Raw genomic sequence first — 12,294 nt, 5'->3', positions numbered from 1 at the left:
AAAGTCTCCATCTTTTTCCTGCTCCACTTTACAGAAAATGTGTGCTCAAACAGGCTGTTAGGCGACTTTCCCTTCATGGCATCACAAAGGGCAGTAACCCCTCCCCCAGGGATCATGAGAAGGGTCATCAGCCCCCCCACATCCACTGGCTACTTCACCATGTTTTTGTAACGCTAATATGTGTCTCTGGTCTGTCTACAAACCCCCAAAAATGTGTGCTCAAACAGACGGTTTGGAGATTTTCCCTTCATGATATCACAAAGTGCAGTAGCCCCTCTCCCAGGTGGGTGACACTCCCACAGATAGGTGTTTGTTCTGCCCTCTGAGTCTGTCGAGACCTTCCAGAGAGGGGCGTGGTCAGATACAGCTCATTTACATTTAAAGGTACAGACACAGAAACAGCCTGTTCTGAGCAGGGCTGAAATAGAGGGGTTTATAGACATGATCAAATACAGGATCAGAGTGGATTTAGAACAAGACACTTCACACACATGTTTTGAGGAGCTCTGAGACTAATTTACACTGGTTGAAGAGGAGGAGAATATGTGACCTTTAAGAAAGATTGCAAAAAGATGATATGATCACATTAAACCACTCAGAAAAGAAAAAAACAAAACATGTAACAGTGGGACTAATGCTCTGCCATGTGAGTAGTGTGCTATGTGAAAAAAAACGGTGAACAACCTCATTGAGATTAAAAATCTCTTTTTTAAGAGCAGCACAGGTAACAAACAACGAGAAGTCAAACTTACAAACAAATAGCAAATATGTGTCAATATCGACTACGATCATAAATATATCAGATGTGTTGATCTCCATTTACAAACACTTATAATCATCCAATGAGAGAAGCTTGTTCGGTTTTACGTCTTTGTAATACGTTCCAAGCAAAGTGAGCAGTGAACTTAAACACCTTTTCCTCCAGTTCAGTTCTGACATTTGGAACAGAGAATAAGAAAAGATCCTGAGAACAAATATTAGAAGTTCCTGGACTCTTCTGACTAATGTAGGTCAGAAGGTCTGACGGTTGTGATTACTCGATGTAAATGGTAAATGGACTTGAGCTTGTATATTTCTTTTTCTAGTCCTCTGGCTACTCAGAGTGCTTTTTTCACCGCAGGTCACACCTACACATTCACACCCTGAGGCTGCTGAGTAAAGAGTCCATCAGTATTAACTCATCACATTCACATGCTGCCAACAAAGCAGCAGGAGTAACTTGAGGTTAAGAGTTTTGCTGAAGGACACATCAGACATGTGGCTGCAGGAGCCGGAGATCAAACCCCCGACCTTCTGGTTGATAGACAACCGACTCTACTACTGAGCCACAGCCACCTGTCTTATACTGAACAATAACAACCTTTGTAATGGAAAATGCATTTTCTTGATGTGCTAAAATAAAGCTATTGTGAACCTTTCTGTGAGACTAAAGTAACGCTTTTCAGGTCACACTGGCCCGTGCACATCCTGTTTATCAGAGGCCTCTGTAAGACTCATGCTTTTCCAGGATACTCCTGTGAACATCTGCATTTCTTTTGTCTTAAGGAACATGAATTTTCTAGGCTTTGCTTAGTGTTAATAGTGTTAAACAACAACAGAGTTTGTCTATATCCACCCCTTTGACACAATGTGTTAAAGTGTGTTAAAGTGTGTGTGTGTGTGTGAGAGAGTGTGAGAGTGAGTGTGAGTGTGTGAGCATATGACCAACCCATAGTGGGCCGATCCTCTATGCCTCTGTCAGAGTCCTCAAGACTCAGAGGAGACACACAGGAGAGTCCTCTGACAACCACAGACATGGAATAAACTGAAACATCAGCAACACGTAAGTGAAGCTCTCTTTTGTCACCATGTTAGTGATGGCAGCAGATTTGACAGCTGATTTGTTTTTTACCAGTCTGATACATCCATAACAGTATCATGCAGAGCTTAACTTTCTATGGTTCCTCTTTCTGATGCACAATCGTCTCACTGTTTTCATAAACTGACTCTAAACAGGGCTAAATGCATGACTCTGCTCCTTCTTTCTGGAATCACATGAAACTGTCCAATAATTCAGTCATTTTTTAAGATGAAATACAATCTTTACCAAACAGTTTCCTTCTCCTTTCTTTGACGTTTTCCACAGTAAGTTTGCAACTATTTGCACACAGTTGTGTCACAGGGTTGTTTCTTAAGTGCTTCAACAACGTACATTACTAACTAGATTACATGTGAGGCACAGGACATCAGGACGTGTGGGACACTTCTCACACACAGTAGGATAGACACAGTCACTTTGTGTTCAATATTTTTTTTTTTTATTGTTTTATATTTTTGCTTTTGCAGTTTTACAAAGAGTGAATTCATAATACATGGCTATATGTAAAAAAATAAATACATTTGGCAGACAAGCCAAAGAGGAATTTGTGTTTTGAGAGATGGAACAGGGCAAACTGGAGACACAGGACAGATGGGGCAAAAGCCAGATAGAAAAATAAAATAAAATCCAGGCAAGAATGGTGGGGTCATGCTGATTTATCTAGACGTACTGCACATTATGGTTTGCTGTAGTTTTAGTAACAAACAAGAAAAGAAACAATGTTTATAAATAAAAGAACAAAATAAAAATAAAAATGAATAAATTGAAATAAAAAACAGCAGTAAAAGACAAAAATAGTATATACATGGTTAAATTGGACAAATGCTAATGATGGAACAATGTAATAAAATGATATGAGGAGTACAGGAGGAGCTGTTTGTGGAAGTTAGGAGTATTTAAAATATTAAAAATGAAAGTCAAATAGAAAAACCTGTTAGGCTGTGTATCCTGTTACAGGTTTATTCTGTGCCCAGCTTCATCAAGTTGTCTTAATACAGTCGCTGCTAAAGTGTGCACACGCTGCAATATACTGGTGAACTATTTCCTCTAAATCCAAACCATTCATTCTCCATTTACAGGTGACTCAGAGCTGCCTGAGGTATCAGTGTCGACCCCCCCGGACAGGGGCTGGACCCCGGACTCCAATGAGGGTCTTCATTATGGTTCTTTTGCAAACAGCCTCGCATCACTCACACACCAGGCACCAGAGAGGATCACACCGAGACAGGCTAAGATCGCTGTAGCTGTGCTCTGCTACATCAACCTCATCAACTACATGGAGCGTTACACCATCGCAGGTGAGATGAGGTGCATGAGGAACAAACAAACATAAAACATTTACTTCTGCTGCTCAGGTGCATTTTTTGTTTTTTAACTGTCACATACTGTAGGTGTCCTGCTCAATCTGCAGAAATTCTTTGATATAAGTGACAGTACAGCTGCACTCCTGCAAACAGGTATGATCAACAGACACACTCAAACATCTTCTCTTTGGTTTTCACAGCAACAATGCATGCAACGCTTAGCAGGACAACGAGAGTGGGTGCTGTTAGATGGGGCCCCCTTAGGAAGGTTTCCTACTCTCATTGCAAAATCTGCACATTTTGGGCCCCTGCTTTGTTTAAGTTTGTGAGCCCTCAGGGGGCCCCCTACTGGTCTTGGGCCCTTGACAAGCAGCGCCTCTGTTCCTGGTGAATGAAGGTTAAATAAAAATATGTTGTTGTACTCCCAGCAAGCTACTGACATATGCGGTTATAACAGACTACTGGTTCAGTTCCATGCATTTCACTCTTCAGCAGCATTTCACACAATGGAAGGATTGTAGAGGAGAAACTATGTGAGTGGAGGAGAGTCGGCCTAAATATCAGAATGTGTTATTGCTTTTAACAAAAACACATTTATTATTTTATAGATTGTTTGGTTTTATTCTGCAAGATGACTTCATGGAACATGTGCTGCAAGTGAACTGCAAAAATCAATGCAAAGCACTGCTGGATGTGAAGACAGAAGTATAAAATTAGACACCTGCAAGCACGCACACACACACACACACACACACACACACACACACACACACACACTATACGTGTGGTACTTCACTATTCTGAATGAATAGTGAAGATCTGTGCCTCGACAGCCTGATATGTTCATGCAGGAGTTGTATAAGTTGCATCAGGACTTCTGGTCACACTGTCAACTCAGACTTGGTTCTTATCTTACAGTCTTCATCTGCAGTTTCCTACTTCTGGCCCCTCTCTTTGGTTACCTTGGTGACCGCTACAACAGGAAGTACCTCATGATTGGTGGGCTGAGCGTGTGGCTCATCATGGGAGCAGCCAGCTCTTTGGTCACTGAGTCGGTGGGTAAGAAAAAGATGTGTTCACAAACACGTTACAAGAGTTAAAACACAACAAGAACACACAATGCCACATCCTGCCGCCTGTCGTAAGACTCTTCTTCCTCTTCCTTTTGAAGTGTGCTCCCTCTTTAAATAAAAATGTGACTGAATAAAGTTTTACTTGTTCAGGAAACGTATCCTTAGAGGTTGAAACATGCCAACAGAGGCTACACTTTAATATGAAAGTCAAACAGAGAAATCCTGTTCCATTCTACAGTTTCTATTCATAATTCATATGTCATTATGAATTTATTGTCCATGTTCGGGCAGTAGGAATGCTGCCTGTTAAACTCGTGGTATCACTCCTGCAGCTTTTCTGGCTGCTGATGCTGCTGCGAGCCATGGTCGGGATCGGAGAGGCCAGTTACTCCTCCATCGCTCCCACCATCATCGGTGATCTCTTCACAGGGGCTCAACGGAGCGTCGTGATCTGTATATTCTACATCTTCATCCCTATTGGAAGGTTAGCGTTATACTGTCGATTGTTCTGAAACAAGAAAAGGGGCAAAAAAATCCAATATTTGAGACTCAAAGGTCAACTTCAGGAAGCAGGGATTTATTTAGTCTGTCAGTGTGTGACGTAAGGGCATACCTGATTGAACATCTCAGAGCAGGGGTTGTGTCCATCAACCTCTTGGATGTGCTAAAATCTGAAATCTTCAGGACGCCGCTGGAGGTGTTGATGAGAGCGTTATATCACCCTGTGTATCAGAGCAGAAATCAGCGAGAACAAATTCACCTGTACCCTAACTGAGAATCTGACTCTGTGATGGTTGAGACATTAGGCTATATGACATGCTTGCCAATCTTTGTAGGCAAAAAACACATTTGTAGGCAAAAACACATTTTTCTGACAATGCTTATATGAGCCTGTTGTTAAAGGTGACATATTCTCCTCCTCTTCAACCATTTTAAATAATTCTCAGAGCTCCTAAAAACATGTGTGTGAAGTTTCTTGTTCTAAATCCACTCTGATCCTGTATTTGATCATGTCTATAAACCCCTCTATTTCAGCCCTGCTCAGAACAGGCTGTTTCTGTGTCTGTACCTTTAAATGTAAATGAGCTGTGTCTGACCACGCCCCCTCTCTGGAAGGGCTTGGGTGTACTCGGGCTTTCTCGCTCCATGTCCTATTCTTTACCGTGAGAAGGCAGACTCAGAGGGCAGAACAAACACCTAGCTGTGGGAGTGTCACCCACCTGGGGGAGGGGTTACTGCCCTTTGTGATGTCATGAAGGGAAAATCTCCAAACCGCCTGTTTGAGCACAGATTTTTGATGGTTTGTAGACAGACCAGAGACACATATTAGCATTAGAAAAACATGGTGAAGTAGCCGGTGGAGGGGGCTGATGACCCTTCTCACTGTGTGTGGCAGAGCTGATTTCAGTAAGTGTCAAAGCTGAGGAAAAAAAAAAGGTTATTTTACGTAATAAATTAAAGGGGGAGAGACAGGGTTATTTTTAGCCAAAGAGCTGTACAGGACATGTTAACCAGCAGCAGCCAGCAGCTCAGTTTGAATGCATTCATACCAAATCTAATTTAGTGCACACGGTCACAGGACAAGAGTTTTCAGAGCAAGGGATTCAGTGCAGACCGTTCAAACTGAGATGCTGCAATCCTTGAATTATGTATTCATTCCTTTCCTTATATTACTCACTATCCTTCGCCCATGTAACCATTACAACTTTTTCCGCTTTTGTTTACTTGTGTTCTGAACTGATAAAAACTTCTATTGTTGGTTTATGAGGCACTCGTTCCCCTGCAGAGGGTTCCAGGGGGCAGTTCAGGGCTGTTGGGGGCGATTTCAATCAGGAGAGACTTCAGTAAGAGTTTACAAATGTTTGTTTAACAGTTTAGGGAAAGATAAATGTTCTGTGGTGATTAGACTCCGTCATGATGTCTTCATGCACTCAAAGAGGTAGTGAGGCCGACAGCAGGATAGGTTACCCCCCTGATGGAGTCTCACTGGTGGTGGTGGTAGAGTGTATGATGTGATGAGGAGTGAGTTTCTGAGGCTGGATCTGAACTCTGCTGAGCTGGTATGGAGGTGACCTGGGCGGAGGAGGAGGGTCGCAGCGCTCGCATTGAAATGACATAATGACTGTTGAAGAGAGAGAATAGGTTTTAAAATGTGACCGCAGCAGGGTGATTTGTAATCATGGATTATTAGTGGTAAATTAAGTACCTTTTAAAGGTTTGAAGTGAAATCAAGACACAGTGAGGTTTGCTTTTTCTTAAAACACCAGTGGAGAGATCTCATAAATGGTATAACTTGTCTATAATCTGACAGTTAGCTGGTCTACTCTGTGTTTTCAGTGGTCTTGGGTACATCACAGGAGCAGGGATGGCTGCTCTCACAGAAGACTGGCGCTGGGCTCTCAGGGTGAGAATATTAACTTTAAAATAAATATCAGCTGAGCACTTTCACACATTCTTACATTTGTTTTTTTTTCCTTCTGTATTCTCAGGTTACTCCCATCATGGGTGTAGTGGGACTTGTGTTGCTCGTCTTCTTGTGCCCAAACCCACCCAGGGGTGCTGCTGAAACTAACGGAGAAGGAGTCGAAGGGCAGAGCTCGTACCGGGAGGACGTCAAGTACCTGCTGAGAAAGTAAGACACTGAAACTAAAACTAGACGAGCTGTATGAACAGGAGCGATTGTAGGCTTTTGAAGGTCAATGAAAAAAAGTCAGATAAAGACCTAATTTATTTGCACAATGATAATATAATATAATTTGTCATCACAAGATATTATGTGGCATAAGATTTTTTTCTTTTTACTTTTTGAGACTTCAGGGACTCTGTAGTATTAGACTGCAAACTTCACAAGGGTGTGAATATGAATTCATTGATATATTCTGTCTCTCTTTTTGTGTAACTTTCACACTAGTAAAAGTTACGTGTGGTCAACTCTGGGAGTGACAGCGACGACCTTCCTCACTGGAGCCATGGCTTTCTGGATGCCAACTTTTCTGTCCAGAGCTCAGATCGCTCAGAATCTCAGACCACCGTGTGTGAAAGAGCCGTGCAATGCCACAGACAGGTGCAGCATGACCGCTAACAACAACACACACCAAACTTCTTTTACTCATTGTATTTTGAAATCACCACGGAGTATCAATAAAGCTTTATCTGCCTCTGCTCCACAGTTATATCTTTGGAGCTGTGACGGTGGTGACGGGCATTATGGGAGGTTGTCTTGGCACCGGTTTGTCCAGATGGTTTAGGGACAAGGTGCCGAATGTGGACCCCAGGATCTGTGCGGCGGGGCTGCTGGGATCAGCCCCCTGCCTCTTTGTTGTCATCTTCGTGGCGTCAGTAAACATCCCCACCACTTACGTAAGTGCCATGGCTGTATAATATTATTATAGCTCTACAGTTAGTAATGATGGTCTGTAATCAGAACGCTGTCGTCCAGGTAACATACTATAGTTCCTTTTACAACCTCAAAGAAGTCTCAGAGCTCCTCAAAACATGCGTGTGAAGTTTCTTGTTCTAAATCCACTCTGATCCTGTATTTGATCATGCCTATAAACCCCTCTATTTCAGCCCTGCTCAGAACAGGCTGTTTCTGTGTCTGTACCTTTAAATATGTAAATGAATGAATGAAATATGATGTGATAATGAATGCATCTCTGAGTAAAGGTCTTTGAGCTCCAACAAAATGTTCAAACTAGCTAATAAAGAAAATGTGAAAAAGTGAAAACCCAAAAGGATTATTAACCAATCACTTTACTGGATTCACTGCTTAAATGTCTCATTTCAGGTGTTCATTTTCTTAGGTGAACTGTTGATTTCACTGAACTGGGCTGTCATGGCTGACATCCTGCTGGTGAGTTTTCTTGTTTCTCCGTGAGATAAAAAATATGTAAGCGTCTGCTGAAATTTGAAGCCAACAGGTCGTTTTTTGTTACTGTGTGTTTTAGTACGTTGTTGTACCGACCAGGCGAGCCACAGCCGAGGCTCTCCAGATTTCAGTCGGTCATCTCCTGGGTGACGCCGGAAGTCCTTACCTTGTAGGAGTGGTGAGAAATGCTTCAACTTCCATCATAGCGCTGTATACTTGAGTACTTCTTTTGTGTATGTTTGAAGACTTATCCTGTATCCTGTACCTTTAGATATCTGACGCTGTAAGCAGATCTGATCCTACCAGTCACATCTGGAGCTTCCAAAGTCTGAAGTACAGCCTGCTGGTCTGCCCGTTGGTCGGGGTCCTTGGTGGAGTGTTTTTCTCCATGGCAGCTCTCTACATCACTGAAGACAAGAAGGCAGCTCTGCGATTGGTTGAAGGTACACAAACTGACAGATACTGTATTTTTATTGTCCTGTAAACAACAACAACAGCATCAAAACTGTATAGTACAGATATAAATAACGTCTCATTTAAGACTTTATTGGCAAAAATCAACTCATTCTGAATATGATACATTTTAACTTTTTGGGCAGGATCTTTATCTTAATGACACTCTGCTAAACCACTGAGGCGTAACTATTGTGTTTGTTAACGCTGGAGTGTCAAGCAATCTTAAAACACATCAACAAACATCTCCTTATACTGTCTGATAAATGATACATCCAGGAACAGATGAGAATTTCCCAGTTTTCCTGATGAAGCCAGCGGTAGCATTTAATGACTTCCAGGCAGGACTTTGTTCCAGTGCATTGTTTACATCATTAACATAGACACCATTTTTCTGGGTCGAGAACATTGCGGAGAAACACTTTATCATCTGCTCCTACTATACTAGTTGTACATACTGATTTGGTCAAAATGTAGTATGGGAAGAACCGCCAAATCCTCAGTATAGTAAATAATACCCGGATGTTGTACTGATTCTGGAAAAATCTACAGTCATCATCAGACCAGTCTTCCTCGCGTACAAGGGAGATAATTAACTGCAGATAACTAACCACCTGTTTTCTACTGTGCAAGTAGACCATTTTTCCTGCATACACTAAAGCCTGCTGAAACTTATTGGACTACAAACGTACCACAAACAGAAGCCAGAACACTTTACATGCTGAAACTCCAGACCCCCACGTACAGATTCTACATTTCTAAGTAACCCCTGTTAAGATTGGAGTGTCCAGAGGCCCTGCCAGCTCTCCTCCTGATGGAGTTCGAAACAAATTGTCCTTATCTGCACACACGCTGGCATCTTGTCTTTCTTGCAACCCGAGGTGAATGTGGGCCAAACCCAATAAAGACTACATTGTATTATAGTTGAAATCTGATTTGAGCTCATTCTCTTCATTCTGTTGGATTGATAAATGGTGTGTGAGGCGGCTGCAACAACAGGGTGACTTATTAGAAATCCCCTGAATATATACACGAGCTTGTTCACTGCCAACATGGTCTGAAATGGACGTTTTCATTCTGCTTCTACATTTGAGAGTGTACCTGGTCACAGTTTTTATTTCATCCCTATATCCCCCATTTTCCTCTGCAGTTATTTTCAGTATTTCAACAGCTTGTGTCAGAGTGCAGCACAGCAGTATACAACAGTGTCATCAGCGTAACAATAGAAGGTAGCATTTGACACATTTTGACCTAGATTACTCACATAAATAGTGAATATAAGGGGACCTAAAACAGAGCCCTGTGGCACGTTGTGGACAGATATAACATCTGAGCATAGACCATCATTCCTAATAACAGAATCTGTAAACAGAGAAACTTTTTGAGCTAAATGTAATCTCATGTTGTGGCCTAATTTGAATGCAGATGTTACCTATTGTTTGTTCATTGTCAAGAAGATGTCAAATATGTTGTTTGAACTTGAAACAATGCCATGTTCCCTCTAGATTTTTTACTTTACTGTATTTTCTCGTGTTAATCAGTCAAGACGCCTTGAGATATTTATTAAACTCTTCATTTATATGATTTATCCTAGACTAGAACACAGAAGTGCAACATTATAACAGCAATTGAGCTTCCCACCCTGAGCACGATGTCAAAAGAAAATGGCCTCTATGTGAACATTGTCCATTTTTATAAACCCTCTGTAATTTAATTTAAAATGAATCTGTGTTTGTGTCAGCAGAAGACTCTCGACCACATCAGGGACCTTCACCTGAGCCCGCCCTGGAACTCAGCACGCAGAAGAAATGAGTATTAAACCTGTGACGGAGAGAGCCATGTCATTCATAAATCTGTAAATATTTAAACTTCAGTTAAAAACTGTGACTTGTTGTTGGAGACTTGAAAAAAACGTCATGTTTTGTGACTAAACTTTGATGAAATTATGAACAATGCAGAGAAACATCAGACCGTTATCCATCAAATGACCTCATTATAAATGTTTTTCTGTTCACTCTGGAGGGAAATTGTATTTTCGACTGTTGAAGACAAATCAATTTGTTTGTACCATTACAGTCTATTAGTTGTACACTTGAAAATCACTGTTTTTCATCAAGGCACGGGACCTTCTGTATAAAAACAAACATACCCATTATCGTCCAGAAATTGAAAAACTGCTCTCAACAACAAGGTGAGAAGAAAAGCTGAAACACTGTGAATTTGTGGAAAAGTTTTCAATAAATTTGCTATGAAAATGACAGCACTGCCCTTTGTCCAACCATCCTTACATCCATCCTTACAGCCATCCAGCCATCCATTCATCCATCTTTTCATCCATCCATCATACATCTTTTCATCCATCCGTCATCCATCACCCATCCATCTTTTCATCCATCCATCATCCATCACCCATCCATCATCCATCCATCCATCCATACATCCATATTTCATACATCCATCTTTTCATCCATCCATCGTTTGATCCATCCCATCCATTCATACATCCATCCAGCTGCGTGTTTATAAACCTATCCATGGTTTGTCAGGTCCGAGCTACTTTATAGGCTAGGATTATTTTGTCCATGTGTTGGGGGGACCTATATATTTTAGTCAAGTAATGAATAAATAAACAACTTTGTTAACGCACAAATCCAACCAAATCGACAAGCAGACAGGTACACATGGAAAATGTCACACACACACACAGACACAGCGACGCCTGCACAAATGCACAGTCAATGCTGCCAGTGCACACCCACCCGCCCTGTATCTGACTTTGATCAAAACTTGATCTGAAAGACAAAAACAAGGGTAAAAACAAAATAAAACAGGAAATGACAAAACACTAAAATGAATTGACGGAAAATAAATACATGACTTCAAGTTACTTGATGGGTTGTGTCAGTTACATTAACATGTTATGACATCAGTTAGCAAGTGACCTCGATAACAAAGATATTCACAGCTTCAACCTGCACGGGCCAATAGTACTCCAATCGGTCAAGACCGTTTTTGAGATCACTTTTTGAAAGTCTTGTCTCGGAATCAAAAGCATTTTGACTCGGTATTGTCTTGGCCTCACTCATGCTTACACACACAGTTACTCTCCCACCATGCTGACTGCAGATACGACCGAATGGACAACTTTGTAAATGAAACGCTCATTGCTGAGGAATGGCGAAAACATTTTTTGCATGCAAGGACATCGTTGTTGACTTTACATGCTCAAGACAGCTGTAATAGTGCATTTTGCGTCTTGTGTAGACGGGATTATTGTTTTAAAAGCAGAAGGAGGAATTAGAAAACACCCGCCTGCGTGTGGACTTGGCTCAAGAGGCACAGCAGTCCCAACACCTAAAGCCTCTCCCCTCTGTACTGAGGCCAGGTGCACCTTGTTAGGTGATCAGTAGCTCCACCTGGGCAGAGCTGGAGACAACAGGAGAGGAGAGGAGACAACAGCACAGGGAAACATACAGCTGTAACAAGGTGCTTTTACAAATTCCGGAGTCAATGTAAGTTGTCCAGCTCAGACTGGAAAGAGGTCCTGGTTTTGTAAAAGCAATGTTCTGCAGATGAGTTATTGACCCGGGAGGGCAGAATCTGTGAATGGATGCTTCCGAATTGCAAAGTGCCTCCACAGTCTGACAGTGGTCAGACGGTCCCTTCTCTCCGTGTTGTATCCTGTTGGGACCTGTTCAGTAGGCACGCACAGTAAGTTGATATTTGTTCCAACTTCGT

The 12,294-nt window shown here is 41.8% G+C and overlaps 1 protein-coding gene across 2 annotated transcripts; it reads left to right on the top strand.

Annotated features, from left to right (window-relative positions):
- The first annotated feature begins 2,947 nt into the window (after positions 1-2,947).
- spns3 (SPNS lysolipid transporter 3, sphingosine-1-phosphate (putative)) lies at positions 2,948-10,816 on the top strand. Of its 2 annotated transcripts, none has more exons than XM_020650429.3 (12): positions 2,948-3,156; positions 3,250-3,315; positions 4,081-4,217; positions 4,568-4,719; positions 6,573-6,639; positions 6,725-6,867; positions 7,147-7,299; positions 7,406-7,595; positions 8,023-8,088; positions 8,183-8,281; positions 8,375-8,546; positions 10,298-10,816. In XM_020650429.3, exons 1-12 carry the CDS (start codon positions 3,135-3,137, stop codon positions 10,366-10,368), a joined length of 1,338 nt encoding a protein of 445 aa, XP_020506085.2. In that variant the 5' UTR covers positions 2,948-3,134; the 3' UTR covers positions 10,369-10,816. The 2 variants fall into 2 exon arrangements, with proteins under 2 accessions (XP_020506085.2, XP_020506086.2); XM_020650430.3 differs by having other exon boundaries at positions 2,990-3,156; positions 10,301-10,816.
- The last annotated feature ends 1,478 nt before the right edge of the window (positions 10,817-12,294 follow it).

Source organism: Labrus bergylta, chromosome 14 (assembly GCF_963930695.1).
Source record: "Labrus bergylta chromosome 14, fLabBer1.1, whole genome shotgun sequence".
NCBI classification, from domain to species: domain Eukaryota; kingdom Metazoa; phylum Chordata; class Actinopteri; order Labriformes; family Labridae; genus Labrus; species Labrus bergylta.
The sequence above is the reverse complement of the archived record's forward strand: the minus strand, read 5'-3'. Positions and strand labels throughout refer to the sequence as shown.